At 41.2% G+C, this 20,910-nt stretch overlaps 1 protein-coding gene across 4 annotated transcripts in view; it reads left to right on the top strand.

Moving 5' to 3' along the window:
• The window catches only part of asic1c (acid-sensing (proton-gated) ion channel 1c), a 186,918-nt gene that overhangs the window by 126,243 nt on the left and 39,765 nt on the right, over positions 1 to 20,910 (top strand). Inside the window, exon 1 of one of the 4 annotated variants that reach the window (XM_054741120.2) lies at positions 9,657 to 10,315. The exons of the other annotated variants lie outside the window; for them this stretch is intronic. Coding sequence (XP_054597095.1) covers positions 9,794 to 10,315 — 522 coding nt within the window. The 5' untranslated portion in view covers positions 9,657 to 9,793. Of the gene's footprint in view, positions 1 to 9,656; positions 10,316 to 20,910 lie in introns of those variants that run through there. 4 annotated transcript variants of the gene reach the window in all.

The following is a 20,910-nucleotide window of genomic DNA, read 5'->3' as shown; positions in this document are numbered from 1 at the left end:
GGACTGTTCTGTTCTGGTCCTGCTGGACCTGACTGCAGCCTTTGACACTGTTGACCATCACCTGCTACTGGAGAGTCTGAGAGACTGGGTAGGCCTATCAGGATCTGCTCTGGAGTGGTTCTCCTCTTGTCTCTCTGAGCGCTCCTTTTCTGTGGCCGTCTCCAAGTTTAGGTCCTCCATCACCTCTCACCCATGGTGTCCCACAAGGTTCTGTACTGGGGCCGCTGCTCTTCTTCCTCTATCTGCTTCCTCTTCAGCACATCCTGAGCTCCTTCAAAGGAATCTCCTACCATCTTTATGCAGATGACATCCAACTGTACATCTCCTTTAAGCCCCATGAGATGTCTAAGCTGCAGCTGTTACACACCTGCTTAGACTCTATTAAAACCTGGATGGCTGGGAGCTTTCTTCAGCTGAATGAAGATAAGACTGAGCTCCTCATCTGTGCCCCAGACAAGCTGGTTCCCAAAGTCAGAGACTCTCTTGGTCAGCTTGCTTCTCACACCAAACCTTCTGTCAGGAATCTTGGCGTGACCTTTGACCCAGCTCTCACCCTGGATTCTCATGTCAGTTCTCTTAATCACTCCTCGCTCCTCCTTCTTCCATCTCAAGAACATTGCTAAGCTGAGTCCCATTCTGTCTCGTCCTGAACTTGAGACTGTTATCCACACCTTCATCTCCTCACACTTAGACTACTGTAATTCTCTTTTCACGTGTCTGAGCAGAACCTCCCTGAACCGTCTACAGGTGGTTCAGAATGCCTGTGCTCGGCTTCTGACCAAGTCCTCCAAACACACCCACATCACCCCGCTTCTCCTCCAGCTTCACTGGCTGCCAGTCAACTTCAGGGTTCATTTCAAGATCCTGGTTCTGGTCTATAGGACCTTACATGGTCAAGCACCATCTTACATTGGTGATCTTCTCAGTCCCTACACCCCCAGCAGGTCCCTGAGGTCCAGTGATCAAAGCCTACTGGTTGTGCAGCACACCAGGCTAAAGACCAAAGGTGACAGATCATTTGCTGCTGTGGCCCCCAGACTCTGGAACTCTCTCCCCCTGAGCCTGAGATCAGTGGACTCAGTGGTCTCCTTTAAAAAGCAGCTGAAGACTCACTTGTTCAAGCTGGCTTTTGTATGACCTTCTTCACCACTCTCTCTTTATTCTGCTCTCCCACCTATTCCACCTTCCACAGGATCCACTGATTTCCCTCTTTCCTATTCACTCTCTCTCTTAACATTTTTAAAACACAATTGTCTATTTTTTGCTCATTTAAAATATTTTTGAAGGATTTTCTAAATTCTTTTTTATATTTTTACATATTTTGTTTTGTGAAGCGCCTCGTGATTTTCATCTTGAGAGGCACTATAGAAATGATATTTTCTTCTTCTTCTTCTTCTTCTTCTTCTTCTTCTTCTTCTTCTAAATCACCTCAGACATCCTTGGACTGCAGCTGATTATACTGCACGTCTCAGACTAAGTACTTAGCCCACAGATGATTTTAATTCATGACATATAGCATTTCAGTGTTTTAGACAGACTAGCTGGCAGGAATTTGATGATTGGATATTTATTCCAATCATCAGAGACTTTAGACGAGACTCAGACTTAGAAAAAGAGACTGTAAATGTAACAGTAAGTACACATTAATTACTGCGTTTATGAACATTCATGACTGACAGATGTTAAAAACCTTTTGTGGGAGGCAACTCTACAGAGAAGAAAGTAGAACCCTGAAAGTTTGTTGTTGATCTCTCAGGAGGGGTATCACACAGAAAGTAATGTGATGGCTGAGACACACAGTGGCAACCTCCCTTTTTATGATAGCACAGTTCAAGCTCTACGATCAATCCCTTTGCATTAATTACAGGTGCTGGCCAGTAAATTAGAATATCATCAAAAGGTTGAAAATATTTCAGTAATTCCATTCAAAACGTGAAACTTGTACATTATATTCATGCAATGCACACAGACCAATGTATTTCCAATGTTCATTACATTTAAATTTGATATTCATAAGTGACAACTAATGAAAACTCCAAATTTGGTATCTCAAAAAATTAGAATATTCTGAAAAGGCTGAATATAGAAGACACCTGCTGCCACTCTAATCAGCTGATTTACTCAAAACACCTGCAAAGGCCTTTAAAAGGTCCCTCAGTCTTGTTTTGAAGGCACCACAATCATGGGGAAGACTTCTGACTTAACAGCTGTCCAAAAGACAATCATTGACACCTTGCACAAGGAGGGCAATACACAAAAGGTGATTGCTAAAGACTGGGACGTAATTTTGGGGGGGGACGGGTGGGACATGTCCCCCCCACTTTTTCAAAAGGCAGTTTTGGTCCCCTGCACTTTTTTCCGTCCAAAAACAATGTTACGCTCCATTAAATGGATTTGGTTGAGCACTAGGACCGAAACGGAAACCGGTTTCCTATTAGACCCGCCCAAAAGCTAATCTATTGGCTCTGCTGATACTTGCTAACGTATTATTGGCTGTTGCTGCTGTCACTCAAGTTGTAAACAGAACGTGCTCACGTTGTTTTGCTAGTTTGGAGCCGCTAGGGAACACCGGTACTGAGTCACATCGTCAACTAGACGCTGTGTAATATCAGAGCTCAGCTCAGCTTCCATTACATAACATTTGAATAAGTGTTCATTTGTGAGTCTTTGGTAGTTAGGCACAGCCAGGAGGCAGCATGTCAAGAAAACGAAAAGTGGATATAAGAGACTTCTTTCAAAGTCAAAACGTAAGTTGGAACATGTGACAGACCTGCATTAAGCTCAGACTCACCTCCTCCTTCACAAACATACTCAAAACTAACTTTTACAAACTAATCTCCTCCACATAACTGACTCCTCAGACACAATTTGTTCGTATTATTATAATAATTATTTTTTTTTATTACTATTATCATCATAATTATTATTACTAGTAGTAGTAGAAGTGTAACTTCAAAACTTTTATCATTTAACTTTATTGTAAACTTATCTATTGCAATGTATATGTTCACATTAAAAAGCTCTGAAAAATGAACAGTATCATCATCGTCAACAGATTTTTTTAAGCTTAATGTCAAAGATGTACACTTTTCATTAGATTTATCTTATTTTTTCCATTCATTTTTTGTGTGTTGAAATGCAACAACTGTTTAAACACTTTTAAGGGAAAAAACATATTTAATATGTTTTTATACACTCAAATGTTAAGGTGATGATCATGTGTAAAACATTAGTTCAGCATGTCCTCTAACACAGCAAATGAACAAACGGCCAGATCTCAGGAGGACCGTTTATGTATAAATAATTTTTATACTTTTGACTAGGCCTGGGAAGGTAACAAATTTTGCTGGACGATATTTTGTCCAACAAATTGTTGATGATAAACGATATTGTCAACATTATCTAGACCATAATAACCACTAATATAATGTTAATATATCATAATAATGCAAGTACACCCTTTAAAATGCAACAAATAAACCTTCATTTAACATTGAAATGTCCAGAACCAGAACTTCTAAATGAATAAAAATAACAAACAAAAATTAAATAAAAAAGGAATCTCACTCCCTGTTAGAAAATGTTGCACCAAAAACAATAAAAAAGACCCAAAACAATAAATACAATGGCCTATCCATTGTCAACAGCCAAAACTGCACTTCAATAATGATAATAAATAAAAATAATAATAGAGTTGTAAATTTTTTAACTTTGATATATATATATATATAGATAGATATAGATATAGATATAGATATAGATATAGAGGATGGAAAAATTATTGAGATGGGCACGTGACGTGTCAAGGGGTCTTTACATAACACCCCCCACCCCAAATCCGCACAAGCCTGCTGTGTCCCCCCCACTTCTGAAATCAAAATTTCGTCCCTGGCTAAAGAAGCTGGCTGTTCGCAGAGCTCTGGGTCCAAGCACATTAACAGACAGGCGAAGGGACGGAAAAAATGTGGTAGAAAAAAGTGTACAAGCTCTAGGGATAACCGCACCCTGCAGAGAATTGTGACGACAAACCCATTCAAAAATGTGGGGGAGATCCACAAAGAGTGGACTGCAGCTGGAGTCAGCGCTTCAAGAACCACCACGAGGAGACTCATGAAAGACATGGGATTCAGGTGTCGCATTCCGTGTGTCAAGCCACTCTTGAACAAGAAACAGCGCAAGAAGCGTCTCGCCTGGGCCAAGGACAAAAAGGACTGGACTGATGCTGAGTGGTCCAAAGTTATGTTTTCTGATGAAAGCAAGTTCTGCATTTCCTTTGGAAATCAAGGACCCAGAGTCTGGAGGAAGAGCGGAGAAGCACAGAATCCACGTTGCATGAGGTCCAGTGTAAAGTTTCCACCGTCAGTGATGGTGTGGGGTGCCATGTCATCTGCCGGTGTTGGCCCACTCTGTTTCCTGAGGTCCAGGGTCAATGCAGCCGTCTACCAGGAAGTTTTAGAGCACTTCATGCTTCCTGCTGCTGACCAACTTTATGGAGATGCAGACTTCACCTTTCAACAGGACTTGGCACCTGCACACAGTGCCAAAACCACCAGCACCTGGTTCAAGGACCATGGTATCCCTGTCCTTGATTGGCCAGCAAACTCGCCTGACCTTAACCCCATAGAAAATCTATGGGGTATTGTGAAGCGGAGGATGCAATACGCTAGACCCAACAATGCAGAGGAGCTGAAGACGACTATCAGAGCAACCTGGGCTCTCATAACACCTGAGCAGTGCCACAGACTGATCGAGTCCATGCCACGCCGCATTACTGCAGTTATTGAGGCAAAAGGAGCCCCGACTAAGTATTGAGTGCTATACATGCACATTCTTTTCATGTTCATTCTTTTCAGTTGGCCAACATTAGAGAAACAAACATTTTTTCATTGGCCTTTAGAATATTCTAATTTTCTGAGATACCAGATTTGATGTTTTCATTGGTTGTCACCTATAAATATCAAAATTAAACGTAATAAACATCGGAAATACATTGGTCTGTGTGCATTGCATGAATATAATGTACAAGTTTCACGTTTTGAATGGAATTACTGAAATATTTTCAACCTTTTGATGATATTCTAATTTACTGGCCAGCACCTGTATGTGTGACATCGCATTATGGGAAAGGGGTTGTTGCTGATAATTAAACTACAGCAATAGTCGCCACAAACTTTGCTTCAGTCATACAAATCAAATGTCTTAAACTTTACTGTTTTAAATGTATCTCACAACAATGTGCTTTTTTTAACCCTCTCAGGCTCAAAATAAGTTTTGATAAAAGGACGAACAACTAAGTCCTTCAGGGGTACTTCTGAGTTAAAAAATGCTCATGAATTACGTATGTGGAGTTACCAGGTAGGTGGGTTTTAACGTTGCAAATGTGCAATGCCTGCCTCCAGAGGGTTAATGTTGTGTTGTCAGTCTCTGCTCTAGTTAGCATCTAGAGAAAAATTTTGAGTAAAAAGATTTTTTTAAAACACAAAACTGCCGAAAGAGCTTGAAAGTGATAGTTGTTGGTATTTAAAGGGATAATATGTAACCGTTTCATAATTTTAATCAATTTATTGGACCAGTATGTGCTAAAATGATCGTTTAGCATTAATGAAATGTTACTCAGACCGCTCCGCCCTCTGTGACCAGAGTACCGCTGTCGGTACCAGATCTGCTCGGGGTGCTGCGCCTCCAAATTACGTCACAGTAGATGTTTGGCTGAACTTAGGACTTATGGCAATGATGATTTTGATTGGTCAGAACAAAGTAACAGTTGTAGTCCTGTAGTCCAAAAACCAACTCTTTTGAGAGAAAATATGTTTGAATTTCTAAAGGAAATGTAAAATAAAAGCAGCAATATCAACTGATATACGGTGACCCTCAAAAGCTCTCGATTTTGATGAAATGGGGCAAAACAAAATATGAGAACTTTATTGAAAAGTCACCAAGCAACATTTTGAGTGAATGAGTGAATAACAACTAAGGAAATATACAGACGAATTCCACATTAATACAAACAGATATGGCTTCACAAATAAGAACTGTTGCCTTTTTTTTGGCAGTCTGATGTTGATTTTATGTAGTTTCACATTCTTTTCAAAACAAATATGAAATGGTGTTTTATTAACAAAATACAATTATAAAGGAAATATTTAGATGGTAACAAACAAGAGTTCTTAACAAAACTGCTGATGTCTTTCTAAAACTTGAGTGTGAAAGCCGAGTGGAAAGCCATAATGTGATGTCTTCAGCAGGCACAGGACCCCGAGCTGATCTGGTACCAACACCTCATTTGCAAGTTGAGAGTTGTTTTGTCGCTCCCTGCTGGTTGCGGGAGCTGACATGGTGGAGCTGGAGTTTGCTTCCAGCACGTTTCCTACATGTTTAAGATCATGCACACAGCAGATTTGTTTGATTTAGAGATGGATTGCTCTTCTAGAAACTAATAGAATAGAATAAACTTTATTGATCCTACAGTGGGGAAATTCACTTGTTACAGCAGCACCTACACTTAGAGAATAATTTGATAAAAAATAGTAATGAAGGCTGTGGAGGCATTTCAGCAGTTAGATTAAGGTGTTAAAAAGAGGAACACTGCGAGGAAACATGTTTCATTTTCTGTTTAACCTCAGTGAATTCATAATAGACACTAGGGGGTGCTAAAGGCAAGCAAAACTGCCTAGTATTCCTTTAAAAAAAATCATAGTTAAAAGAAACAAATTGTTGCTGAAGAGAAACATTAAAGGCCAACCCAGACCTTGAAGATCAATAATTGTAATTTCAAGAACAGCAGGTTTTATTAGCATGATATTTAAAGATACAGAAATAAAATACCATACTTTTAATGAGCAAATGTCTTACATTTAAAACATAAAAACAGCCATAAATACGTTGTAGAGAGCTGATGAAGCGTGACGTTGCGAGGATCTATAAAAACATACAAACCAAGAAGATGGATTGATGGGTGGATGCAGACGCGTGGCATGTTAAAGGATAGAGGTTATAATGCCATCTACGTATACTGTAAATACTACCTGACAGACCCAGGTCCAACCTCACTTGGCTTATTCACTTTTTTTAACTGAACATCTAAAAGCTAATCAATTCCAGCCCAGACAGATCCTTAACAAGATTATCTGAAACCGCCTTGGGGTTTTAGCTCAGCAAACACTCACCTCTGATCATGAATTGTAATATATAAAGGCAGGAGAAGACGTCAATAATTGATGCTTTTACAAAACACATGATAGGGAGGCAGCTGCAGTGAGATGGACGATTGATGTTTGCTACAAACGTAAGAAATTAGTATTGACTGAAGCTTAATGGGATATTATTTTTTAGTTTATGTTTCTCATCTTGGATACTCTATATGCTTTGGTTCCGTTGAATAGAATGGTCTGGGTCGAAGCAGATCATCATGGACCAGTGTGGACCATTAAGGGTCAGCAATGTCAGGAAAGCATTTTGATTGCCAGTTGGACACTTGGAAGGCGGGGTTAAACTCAAATGCATAGCATCTTGTATGAGGCTATTGTCCATGATAGTAAAGAATGTTAGTAGTTCTGAGGCTGATCAAATATTGCCATTCTGGCATCTTCTCACGTAGTTGTACAAATAATGGTACAAACAAGAACACTCTGGTGTTTATTTTGCTTGTCACAAGCAGTGACGTTTTTCTGTACCCCAATTATTGTAATGTGTTGTGTGACACCGGCTGCACTGCCCTAACCAGATCACTGATGCACTGAAGGGGGCCATAAACGATATGGTCAGTGTCCCGACCTGCTCTGATCCAAATCACTCCAACCCTTCCCAGGCCCATCAATAGAACAAATTTTATAAAGGTCTTATTCTTCTTTCTTCCTCATCTTCATTCTTCTTCTTATTCTTATTCAGGCTTACTCAGAGTTTCAAGTCTGACTAAAAGTCAATAAAATTATTGGGTTTAGGATGGATAGTTGTCCATTAGCTTTGGCTTATGTAGTTTCTCAGTTATTCTTGCTCAAAGATACTTTTTCTGATATACTTAAAAATGTAAATTCAGTTTCTACAAATATGATGGTTTAGTGCAGTTGTTCCAAACTTTTTTACACGAGGATTCCCTTGCCCATGTCCAAGACAAGCCAGGACCCCCAACCCCACAAAAACACACATTAAATGGGATAATTTATTAACTTTACACAGACATATAGAGTTATAACTTTTATTTGGGTTGCTGATTAGACTGTAAGGTGTGTCTTGGGGTCTTGTCCACAAGTGAGGGAAAGATGAAGTGCAAGATCTATAGGTGGATTGGTGCTGCGTCTGCAGGGATACAGGCATTGTACCGATCTGTCATGGTGAGGAGAGAGCTGAGCCAGAAGGCAATCTCGATTTACCAGTTGATCTACATTCCTACCCTCACCTGTGGTCACGAGCTTTGGGTAGTGGCTGAAACAATGAGATCGCTGATACAAGCAGCCAAAATTAGTTTTCTCCGCAGGGTGTGTGGGTTCTCCCTTAGAGACAGGGTGAGAAGCTTGGTCATCCAAGTGAAGCTCGGAGTAGATCCGCTGCTCCTCCACATTGAGAGGAGCCAGTTGAGGTGACTCGGGCATCTGGTCAGAATGCCTCCCGGATGCCTCCCTGGTGAGGTTTTCTGGGCACATCCAATAGGGAGGAGACCTAAAGGGAAACCCAGGACACGGTGGAGGGACTATGTGTCTCGGCTGGCCAGGGGACACCTTGGAATTCACCCAGATGGAGCTGGCCCACGTGACTGGGGTGAGGGCAGTCTGGGCCTCCTTGTTTAAGCTGCTGCTCTCGCGACCCGATTCCGGATTAGCAGCCAAAGATGGATGGATGGATGGATGGATGGAGGGTGTGTTATTGAGATTTATTAATGTAATTTTTACAAATAAGTTCTCGCTAACCTCACAACCTCAGCACAGAGGGGGACCCCAGTTTGGGAACCACTAGCAGGAATTCTGATCTTCCATTTTATCAGAACTCTACGGCTAGGAAGAAGAGCAGCAAATGGTAATACACAACTTTTCAAAGGGGGGAAATTAGTGTTATTCTTTCCTAATGGGCCAAAGAAATGCACTAATGGGTTGGTTTCTATGTGGTTTTCAGCCATTTAACAACATGGAACTGTGGTTGCAAAGTTTTTTGCCCTTTCAGTGAAAACATGTGACTCTAATTGGGGATTGCTGACATTTTGCATCAGTAAAATGTCACTTTCTGATATATTTATAAAGAAGCAGTGTTGTTTTTAGCTTTCTAACCAAACATCTGGGCTATTGCTAAGGAGTTTGTTTAGGTCAAAGAGTTTTGCTGCTCATTAATTCTCCATGTTAGCTATTAAAACAAAGGTTCTTCATGTAAAAGTTTGTAGGGGAGTAATTATAAGAAAACATTGATCCGTGTGTAACTCTCAAGAAGATTTGGGGGTCTCATAGGTCATTTGAAGACTGAATACGTATCATGTTTTATCTTTGCTGCATCCCTCTGGGATTCCTTCACCACTGCCTGCTGTTGGATGAGAGCTTACTTCCCAAATGAAACCCGAGCTTTCCGATTCAAAGTGCCCTCTACCATCTCATCGAGGATTGGTTGATTTTGCATTTTATCACTGTCTCTCAGCTCCAGAAATCCAACCCAGTCCCCTCCCTAAAGCGCAAAGGGGAAACCAGACCCTGTCTTGCCCTGTCTGTTGTGCATTGAGTTTGGCTGAACTGCTCTGCTACCTTTTTAGTACTTTAGCTGTAAAAACACATCCAGCTGAATCAGAGCTTAGCTTAGATATAGCTTTTGGGGGGAAATGGGAGCTCCAGAGGAGGAAGAACCACGTCCGCCCTCCGACATCACCGTGTTTGGGGCCAACTGTACTCTTCATGGCCTGAGTCACATCTTTTTGCCTGGTGGAGTGACAATACGGCGCTTGCTTTGGGCTGCTGCATTCTGCTCCTCGCTGTCCATCTTCCTCCTCCAAGTGGCCGACCGTGTGATTGAGTATTACCAGTATCCCTATAACACCATCCTGGATGAAATGGACAGTCCCGTCATGTATTTCCCAGCAATATCCCTTTGTAATTACAACAGTTTTCGAAAGTCTCAGGTCAGTAGGAGTGACATCTTCTGGATGGGCGCGATGCTTGGTGTGGAAAAGGATGACATTGATGATTTCATGGCTGCTTTAGGACAAGACACAGATGGCAGCAAACTTCCCAGCAAGTCCTTCAACATGTTAGAGTTTGTGCAAAGGACGAGCCACAACATAGAAGAAATGTTGCTGGACTGCAAATACAGAGGCAAGGACTGTGGTCCGGAGAACTTCACCACAGTAAGTATGGATGCTTGTGTGGGTTTAACGTCAGGAAAAAAAATCTGAATAAATGTTGTCAGCAGCAGAAATGTGGGTTTGATAATGATCTGCTTAGGAAGGTCTTAAAAAGTTACGAGTCTGAGATTTGCTGAAAAATTCAAAATTCAAAAAGCAAGATTTGAAAACATGCATAAGCCTCCTGGCAAGAGAGCCATCAACTGTGAGCTGTTTAATAGTCATGATAACTGCAGTTTTAATGCTTCATTCTGCCCACAGTGAAATGAAAAATGAGTTGGTTTGTGTCTACGAACATCAAAAGATAATATAGCTAAGCTAAGATAAAAACATCTAAATCATGGAAGGAAATGAGCATTTTAATCAGGGAGCGAGACGTCACTTTAATTCATATAATGTCGCCTTTTTAAGCACAATCCTCCAGTTTTCTAAAGCATCAATGACATGTTTCAAAAAAGAACGAGTAGCTAGAAAGGTGCAAGACAAGGAAAGTTTCTGACTAATACTAATAATGCTTTTAACAAAAAGCTGATGCTGGAAGCAGAAATGCTTTTCCAAGGCCTCTATGTGCTTACGGTAGCTTTAATAGTCCATCCAATACTTTTCTTTTGCTAATATCTTTTTTTTTCATTCTTTGAGTATAATCTAGAAATAGCCCTTTTTAAAGAGTCTTTGGAAACACGTAAACTGCTGAGGTGCCATATGGTTCAACTAATCTCTGCTGACATCATGCATCATGCATTATGAAGCAAACATATGCTGTTTTCAAGACCAGTAGAAGTTCCTGCACAGCATTGTTTTCTTTTTTTCTTGCATAAATAAAATATGCAAAAATGTCGTCTAATCAGACAAAATGCCTAAATGTTAATAAAGTGACATGTCAGGGTAGCTATGGACTTTTTTTTAAACCAATAATTTTACAAGAGAGCTCAAATCATGTCAGCATGTTTGGATGTAATTTAATCATCCTGCTGAAGAAACAAATATATGGGAAAGATTATATTTCAATGGTTATTGATTTGAGGGATGGCACTCAAAGTGGGCTTGTCATGCTGCACCGTTTTGTTAAGAGCCTATTTTCAAACCTAAGTAAAGGCTTCATATTGTAAATAAGAGATTTCACAGCAGAAACGCTGCTTTTCTATGAGAAAAACATGAAGTATGAGGTTTGTCTTTGTAGCCCAACATGTGCAACAAGAAGAGCTTCAGCCTTGTACCGTCTAATGACTTGGCAGATTTGAGTCCTCACCCTGAGAACAAAGCAGCAGATTTTGATATGGCTGTGGTCAGCCGAATGACCTTGGCTTTTTCACATCTCCACATTTTAAAGGGCAAATTTCAGATAAATGTCAGAAACTGGAGATGCACTGAGGACCTAAGTATAGAGGGAACTAATTAAAGATTCATGGAGCTGCCTGAATTCCCCCTTCTCGACTGCCTCAGCCTGCTGATCTTAATGTGGGAGGCTCAGAGGCGAACTGAGATTAAACTCATCATATATTTCAGCATCGTCACTGCACCGTGACTCGTCCAAGGTCTGGGAAAGCATCCGACTATTAGCACTCTGCAGTGGGAAATGTATCCAGTAAGGCTAATAAAACATTTTAATTTTAAATAAAAACCGTTTCTGTGTTCATCAACCATTGCATAACAGTCATATTTATTTTGAATACATAACACTGGCATAAGCATGCTATACACAGTAATATAATGTAGAGTTTGAAGCTGAAACAAAGTAGATGCCCTCTAGTGGTTGGCTGCAGCAAAAGCTTTAGGTCTGGTCCCTGCCAAAGAGATGAATGAGAGACTATTTTTAAGATGCAGACATCTACTGATATTTTTTGTACAACAGATTAGGTTGTAGGGCTGCATGTTGGCGCAGTTCATACAGTTCATATGGAATTTCTCTGTGGACTTTGACTGTCTCCCAGAGATTAAAATCTCGCAATGTTTGGACAGACCATGTTCTCACATTGCGCCTCAACAACCTGAAATCTGTGAAATAGGAACTCTTAAAGGCATGAAGTAAGAGTGACATTCTGTGGTCAAATTTGGGTAATGCAGTCCATGAGTAGCTGTTGCCAGTTATGGAAATGGAGATGAGTCATACACAGTAAGTTAGCATAAATTAATGCATTTTATTGTAATTTGCATTGTTGTTAGCACTGTTAACTCAACATTAGCCTCTTCTTTTCCCGATATTAGAGTAAAACAAAAAGGATGCTGTGGCTTTGTAGAGGTACAGGAAATAACTTCTGGGCTGCTCCTTTTACTGACTTTCATTTTTTTTCACAATGCTGTTGCTTTTTATCGACCGATTAGAAATGTATTTAACCTTTATTTATCCAGGTGAACTGTTTGAGAACCACTTCTCACTAACAAACATGACCTGGCCAACCGGCTGCATAAACAAGTAAAACAAACAATGCATGCAATATAAAACAAAGCACAAACGCACCAAACGTACAGAAGATGCGTAAAGCACAAACATTTACATTAAAATATGTGAATATAAAAGAAAAGTAAAATGGCTTATATGTGTATTTTCAGTATTGTCAGCAGGAACAACAGCCAACTATTGTATTTTGGATGGTTTGCTTGAATTTAGAGATTTGGATCAAGGATGTAAGTTTGAGGATGTGCTGCAGCAAATCAAAAGGCGCTATGTCAAAAGGTAGTGGATTGTGGGGGGATGTTAAACTTCATAATGTTGCTTGATCTTGATTGGCAAGTGTTATGAGTAGCATGAAGAAGAGATGAAAGGTACAGAGGTGTCTTTCCCAGGAGTGTCTTGTATATGAAGAGAACCCAATGATGGAGGTGCCAGGTGTGAAGCGAGGGCTAGCCCACCAGTTTATACAGATCACAATGATGGGTATGAAAGGGAGCATTAGTGGCAAAACGGATGGCTGAATGATAAAAGTGTATCAAATTTTTTTGGAGGGCTGTGTCTGGTGCCATTCTACAGTACAGGCCAAAAGTTTGGACACACCTTCTCATTCAATGCATTTTCTTTATTTTCATGACCATTTACATTGGTAGATTCTCACTGAAGGCATCAAAACTATGAATGAACACATGTGGAGTTATGTACTTAACCAAAAAAGGTGAAATAACTGAAAATGTGTTTTATATTCTATTTTCTTCAAAATAGCCACTCTTCGTTCTGATCACTGCTTTGCACACTCTTGGCATTTTCTTGATGAGCTTCAAGAGGTAGTCACCTGAAATGGTTTTCCAACAGTCTTGAAGGAGTTTCCAAAGGTGTTGAGCACTTTTTGGCCCCTTTGTAAATTGTCATGCTCATAAAAATAAAGAAAACAAATTTGTCCAAACTTTTGGCCTGTACTGTATATATAATGTCACCATAATCCAAATGTGGCAGTGCAGTTATCTTAACAAGGGTGCATTTGGAGGCATGAGTGAAAGAAGCTTTATTGCAGAATAGAACGGCTAGTCTGGCTCAAATATGATTGGCTCTGGAACCAGGAAACCTGGAAATCTGTGCCCACAACTGTAATAAAAATGAACTTGTCATCTGTTGTATACAAGTTATTGATCACTACTGTTTGTCAATCACACTTATCATGAGGATAATCATGGTAGAGCCGAACATAATGTGATCATGAGGATGTAATCAAGGTAATCTTGGTGGAGGTGTGCAGCTTTGCACGCACATCAGGGAATGTATAAGGAGCAGAGCAGAGCTCAGAGCTGTTAGAGCTGTTTGAAGGATTCTATTTGACGAGGTTCATGGATTACGTTTTCTAACTGGGGTGTTCAGCTCTCCACCCATAAGCAACGGTAAGAGAAATGTTTCGTTCATGATTGATAACTTGTATGAATGCCGGTTGAATAAAGCCTTGTTGTTCATCTGATATTCAAGTTGTGTTTCATTGTTTCTGGCGTCGACTTGACAACGATCCTGATTAAATAAATATAAAGTGTAAAAAGAGACTTTGAGTCTTTTAAGGTAATTAAAATAAAATAAAACATTTTATTTTAGAACAACAACCAATTGACATACTCATTGCTATGCAAATCAGTCAACTGGGCACTCAGCCATAGACTGTTGAAGAAGATGAAGCAAATACATCCTTTGTCAAAATAAAGAACTTGGGTACCGCTATCTGTTAATGTTTCAAAGAAATGCCAAGTCTAAATCATCCAAAGTTTAAGCCAAAGCTGTTTCAAAAGAGCACCATTCCACAGCCAACTCCATCTTTGTAGTTTTCCTCCATCGCGCCTCTGTAGCTTGGCTCGCCCAGTTAAAGTAGAGTGCCGTTATTGGCACAAAACTGCCCAGGCAAGCTAATGGTAGACCTGCTAAGACTGCAGTAGAGCGTGACTGAGCAACATTATTTTCTACTCCCAACGGTTTGTCAAGATTTCAAGGCTAAGTGAGCTGGTTGTTTTTCTCTGTAAGGCCCTATTATGGACATTAGACCTATCCAGGGTGTTCATTGGCTCTAACCCAGTGACCACTGGAGATATACACCAGCTCCCTGCAACCCTTCTGAGCAATAAGTGGTTCAGACATTAGGTTTTAAGTATCCATTTCATACTTAAAAAACGCAGTCCTTGTACGAAGATACTTTTCCATAAATACCATATGGAAAGGTATGTTGTATTTAATTTCTAAATTAGAAAAAATGCCCTTAACCCTCTGGAGGAAGGCGTTGTAGATCTGCAACGTTAAAACCTGCCTACCTGGTTACTCCACATACGTATTTCATGAGCATTTTTTTAACTCAGAAGTACCCCTGAAGGACTTCGTTGTTTGACCGTTTATCAAAATCTATTTTGAGCCTGAGAGGGTTAATGATGGTCATAAAGACTTGTGCCGCAGCCAACCGGTGGAAGCTGCTTGTTTTGCCTCAACTTTTGTGTTACATTCTATATGTCGATGGGCTAATCTACACTCAACAAAAATATGAACGCAACACCTTTGTTTCTGCTCTGATTTTTCATGAGATGGACTTAAAGATCTAAAATTCATTCCAGATACACAATATTACCATTTCTCTCAAACATTGTTCACAAATCAGTCTAAATGTGTGATAGTGAGCACTTCTGCTTTGCTGAGATAATCCATCCCACCTCACAGGTGTGCCACATCAAGATGCTGATCTGACATCATGGGTAGTGCACAGGTGTACCTTAAACTGCCCACAATAAAAGGCCACCCTGGAATGTGCAGTTTTGTCTCACAGCAAAAAGCTACAGATGCCACAAGCATTGAGGGAGTGTGCAATTGGCATGCTGACAGCAGGAATGTCAACCAGATCTGTTGCTCGTGCATTGAATGTTCATTTCTCTACCATAAGCCATCTCCAAAGGCGTTTCAGAGAATATGGCAGTACATCCAACCGGCCTCACAACCGCAGATGACGTGTAACTACACCAGCCCAGGACCTCCACATCCAGCACGTTCACCTCCAAGATTGTCTAAGACCAGCCACTCAGACAGCTGCTGAAACAGTTGGTTTGCACAACCAAAAAATTTCTGCACAAACTGTCAGAAACCATCTCAGGGAAGCTCAACTCCATGCTTGTCGTCCTCATCGGGGTCTTGACCTGACTCCAGCTCGTCGCCATAACAGACTTGAGTGGGCAAATGCTCACATTGGATGGCGTCTGGTACGTTGGAGAGGTGTTCTCTTCACGGATGGATCTCGGTTTACATTGTTCAGGGCAGATGGCAGACAGCGTGTGTGGCATCGTGTGGGTGAGTGCTTTGCTGATGTCAATGTTGTGGATCAAGTGGCCCATGGTGGTGGTGGGGTTACGGTATTGGCAGGCATCTGTTATGGACGAAGAACACAGTTGCATTTTATTGATGGCATTTTGAATGCACAGAGATACCGTGATGAGATCCTGAGGCCCATTGTTGTGCCGTACATCCATGAACATCACCTCATGTTTCAGCAAGATGATGCACGGCCCCATGTTGCAAGGACCTGTACACAATTCTTGGAAGCTGAAAATGTCCCAGTTCTTGCATGGCCAGGATACTCACCGGACATGTCACCCGTTGAGCATGTTTGGGATGTGCTTGACCGGCGTATACGACAGCATGTACCAGTTCCCACTAATATCCAACAACTTCGCACAGCCATTGAAGAGGAGTGGACCAACATTCCACCGGCCACAATTGACAATCTGATAAACTCTATGCGAAGAAGATGTGTTGCACTGCATGAGGCAGATGGTGGTCACACCAGATACTGACTGGTTCTGAGTCCCCAGACCCCAATAAAGCAAAAAACTGCACATTCCAGGGTGGCCTTTTATTGTGGGCAGTATAAGGTACACCTGTGCACTACTCATGATGTCAGACCAGCATCTTGATGTGGCACACCTGTGAGGTTGGATGGATTATCTCAGCAAAGCACAGGTGCTTACTATCACACATTTAGACTGATTTGTGAACAAAGTTTGGGGTAAATGGTAATATTGTGCATCTGGAATGAATTTTAGATCTCTAAGTCCATCTCATAAAAAATCGGAGCAGAAACAAAGGTGTTGCATTTATATCGTTGTTGAGTGTAATTTACCAGAGATTTAAAAGACCAGCTCAGATCTAATGAGCTGGTTATGAGTGCAGTTATACGGAGAAATAGAAGAGGAAATTAACTCCAAAAAAGGGAGGAGAAGCTGTGATTTAATCGAGGAGTACTCTATGAAAGCATCCTCCAAATCAATTTAAAAAACAGGCTTGAATGCTTTTGAGCTTGTGGAATGTTTTTTTTCTTCTGTGTGTCTGCAAGAACTTATGTCCATTTTGTATACAACCTAATTACGCTAAATACATTTTCAAATCCTACAATCAAAGCTCTTTCTCAGAAGAGGCTTCAATTTGTTGTCAAACGAATCTCAATGCATCCGTTCTGGTTCCTTACACGCTGTTTGTGAACTGGTGTTTGATTGATTACCTCATTAAAGCTGAATAGTGAAGCACTGCAACACACCCCAAACCACTGCTGTGGATTAAAGCTGCAGGACGGGCTCTGACTAAATAAATCATCTTCTGTGTGTATGCAGGAAGCATGCTACAAGTCACAGTAATGTCATTTAAATCGATCAGCAGCTCAGCACTTTAGCTGGCTTGCACCGATGCAAAGGCATTCTTACACATTTATCCTATTACCGTTCATCTTGTTTGTTGTGACTCAACTTCCTGTCAGTGCATTAGGTTCAGCTGAAACCCAGTACCTTTGGTTTAAAGACCTTTTTAATATTGCTTTATGGCTTGTTTGTGGTGTGCCAGGGCCGCACAGTGGCGCAGTGGATAGAGCTGTTGCCTTGCAGCAAGAAGGTGCTGGATTCACTTCCCAGCCTGGGATCTTTCTGCATGGAGTTTGCATGTTCTCCCTGTGTATGTGTGGGTTCTCTGCGGGTACTCCCACTTCCTCCCACAGTCCAAAAACATGGCTGTTAGGTTGATTGGTCTGTCTAAATTGTCCTTAGGTGTGTGTGTGTGTGTGTGTGTGTGTGTGTGTGTGTGTGTGTGTGTGTGTGTGTGTGTGTGTGTGTGTGTGTGTGTGTGCATGATTGTTTGTCCTGTGTGTCTCTGTGTGGCCCTGCTATGGACTGGTTCTTTGTCCATGGTGTACCCTGCCTGATTGCCCATTGACCCGCTGGACATAGGCACCAGCCCCCCCCCCCCCCCCCCCCCCCCCCTTGACCCTTCGTGGGTTAGGGTTATTTGTTGTTTACTTAGCTTCCAGCAGGGAGTGTACAATGTCTCGGCTAGTAGAAGCTAACTGTTAGCATTAGCAAACCCACAACACAGCACTGCTTCAGGATTGTGTTATTAGTGAAGATAAAACATCACATTGCAAAGCAAATGTGGCAGAGTTGTGTTGCTGTTAGCCAATCAGAGACAAAATGTCAAAATATCAGGAAATAAGATTACAAATCCTGCCGACTTAGCCACGTTCTCCGGCTGATTTCTACAGTCTCAAACAAACGCACTAGAGCTTTTTCCCCAGAGAACAACTTGCAAGGCATTCATTCCTATTACAGACCACTGCAAATGTATTATAATTATGAGTAAAGTTGACCTTTAATTCAATGTTACATTTACATCGAAAGGACAAAGGAATCAATGTTGAAAAAATAAATGAGTCTGAGTGCAGAAAACAGGCAATATCAGAGACAGTAAAATGTTAATAGACAGGGAGATGAAAGTATATTAAGGAAAAATGCTTTTACAAAAAAAAAGTCAGAAAACAGAAAGATTTAAATTAAAGCTGGACTGGGACCAAGCTTAGGGCCGTTATTGAGATTCAGCCTGCTTTTGAAAATAAGCCAACGCCATGATGCACTATTGGAAGTATTAAAAGAGATGAAGGAAAAAAAGCGGGGCAAGGAGCACAGAACTACTGTGTTGCCCAGTGCATGAAAGTGAAGGTAGGACAGAAAGCATGATTTAAAAAAAAACTACAAACAATGAAATAAACAAATCTGAGTTGCTGGGTGCAGATGACAGAGCCGACAACAAATATCTAATGTGTTTGCTCCATTACTCGGTGTCAGTAAAGACTGGTGTAGGAGTCACTGTTACTGTAAGTGCAGCACTGGCAGTGTGATCTAGTGATGGGAATTCCGGCTCTTTTTAGAGAGCCGGTTCTTTTGGCTCAGCTCACCAAAAAGAGCCGGCTCTTTTGGCTCCCAAGTGGCTCCTCAGATTTTCTGTTGCGTAGAGTACATTTATAACCAAAATAATGCTAAACTTTATGTAAAATAATTTACTAATATAAAAAAAATACAATACGGTATATCTAATATTTATCATTTCTATGGATTTAATAACTGATCACTTTAAGAGATCTCCACTTCCCGACTGCTGGCGCTCATTTTCTCACCATCTTCGTCACACTCTCCTCTCTCGCTCTCCTTTTTCCTCCTCCTCCTCCCCTCTCGTCTCCCTCCTCCCGCATGTGCTCTGCTGTGTGTCTGAGTCTGATCCTCCCTCTTCCCCACCCCTACTGCTCTGTGTGTGGACAGTCTGGACACACAGTTACACGTGTTGACTAATCGCCTGTAGCTTTCACCAAAGCAAGAGGGGAGGGGGGAGGGGAGGGGACGGCTCCCAATGACGAGCCGGCTCCCGTCGTTCACTTCAAAGAGCCGGCTCTTAGAGCCGGTTCGTTCGCGACCGACACATCACTAGTGTGATCAATGCAGCTGAAGAGGAATGCCGAAGCAGTTCATTGCAGGCACGCTGTGTGATGATGCGTTTTGCTGACTTGCACATCGGGCAGCAGATACTACCAGAGGCAGACATTAAAGGTGCCAGTTGACAGAACCTCTTAAGCTAATTACCTTGTTAGGTGGAGACATTGGACACTAGGACGGGTCTGTCCAAAACATATACAGCCATTATGTGACATTATGGATTACCTGCCTGCTGGCACTGGCATCTTCAAACAAAGCATAGTTAGGATTTAAATTGACAAGATTATCATGGCTTCATACCACTTTTCTTTTCTTGAATTTCCCACAGGTGTTTTATTTCCTATAAATGCAAATTCTGGCAAAAATAGTGCTTTCATTGGTATGTATTCTAAATGGGGCCGTAGCCTCCGCAGCCCCTTTGGTGGCACCGCTGCATTCAAGTTTACTTTCATTTCTGTTATTTTACTCTATGTGGCACTAATTCACAGCCAAAGTTTAGTTTCAAGCTGTTCAAGTTATTTAATTTAAAATAAAATGCTCAAAACTGCACTGAAATTAGAAGCTATTACTCTGCAGTGTCATCTGGGTTTTGAGAATGCTCAGGTTGGTGCCTGAGGCAAGGAGGGTGAATAGTTTGTGTTGGATGGATGGGGTATGTCATTGTTGTCTCTTTCCTGGTTTCAATCCAATCTAATCCAGTTGACTAACATGGTCAGGATTGGTAACAGAAACTTGTAAAACACAAAAAAGGCAATTTTTCGGTGGAGTTTGAATGAGAGTCAAAAATTTAGACTTATTTAAAAATCAAGTTCACTCATTTTTCTTAATACATTTGCAGTGGACTCTATAATAAAGTATCATGATTCAATAACTGGGGAAAAAAAAGCTCTGGCACTTCTGTTTCAGGAAGTAGAATTAAGCCAGAGCAGAGACGAGCATGGCAAGAGTCTTATTTCCTATTATTTGAAAATCTTACCTGTGATTGGCAACGTGACTCGACTGCTGACTCCGTTTGCACTGCGACGTAAATGTTTTATCTCTACAAATTACACAAGCTTGAAGAAGTTCTGCCATGTTGTGGAGTTGCTAATGGTTAGCTTCTACTAGCTGAGACGTTCTCTGCCCTTTCTCCTCAACGTTTATCAACAACAGCCTTCTTCGTGGCTGCCAAGATGGGTGAGTCCATGAAAGCAAATTTTTCGTGTGACGTTTTCATGGTCTGCGTCTGCGTCTCCCTCATGTGTCTCCTTGTGTGCTCCATCCCCCTCTAAGATCCCCTTATGTGTCTCTTTGTGTTCCTCATGTGTCCCCTGGTCTGCAGCCCTCCAGATTATGCCTCCCAGGTCCTGTGTTGCTTTGGTCTCCCCCAGTCACCCCTCTGCAGTTTTTATGTAGGTTCAGCTTCTCATTTTTTA

Source organism: Nothobranchius furzeri, chromosome 11, assembly GCF_043380555.1.
Source record: "Nothobranchius furzeri strain GRZ-AD chromosome 11, NfurGRZ-RIMD1, whole genome shotgun sequence".
Lineage (NCBI taxonomy): Eukaryota > Metazoa > Chordata > Actinopteri > Cyprinodontiformes > Nothobranchiidae > Nothobranchius > Nothobranchius furzeri.
The sequence above is the reverse complement of the archived record's forward strand: the minus strand, read 5'-3'. Positions and strand labels throughout refer to the sequence as shown.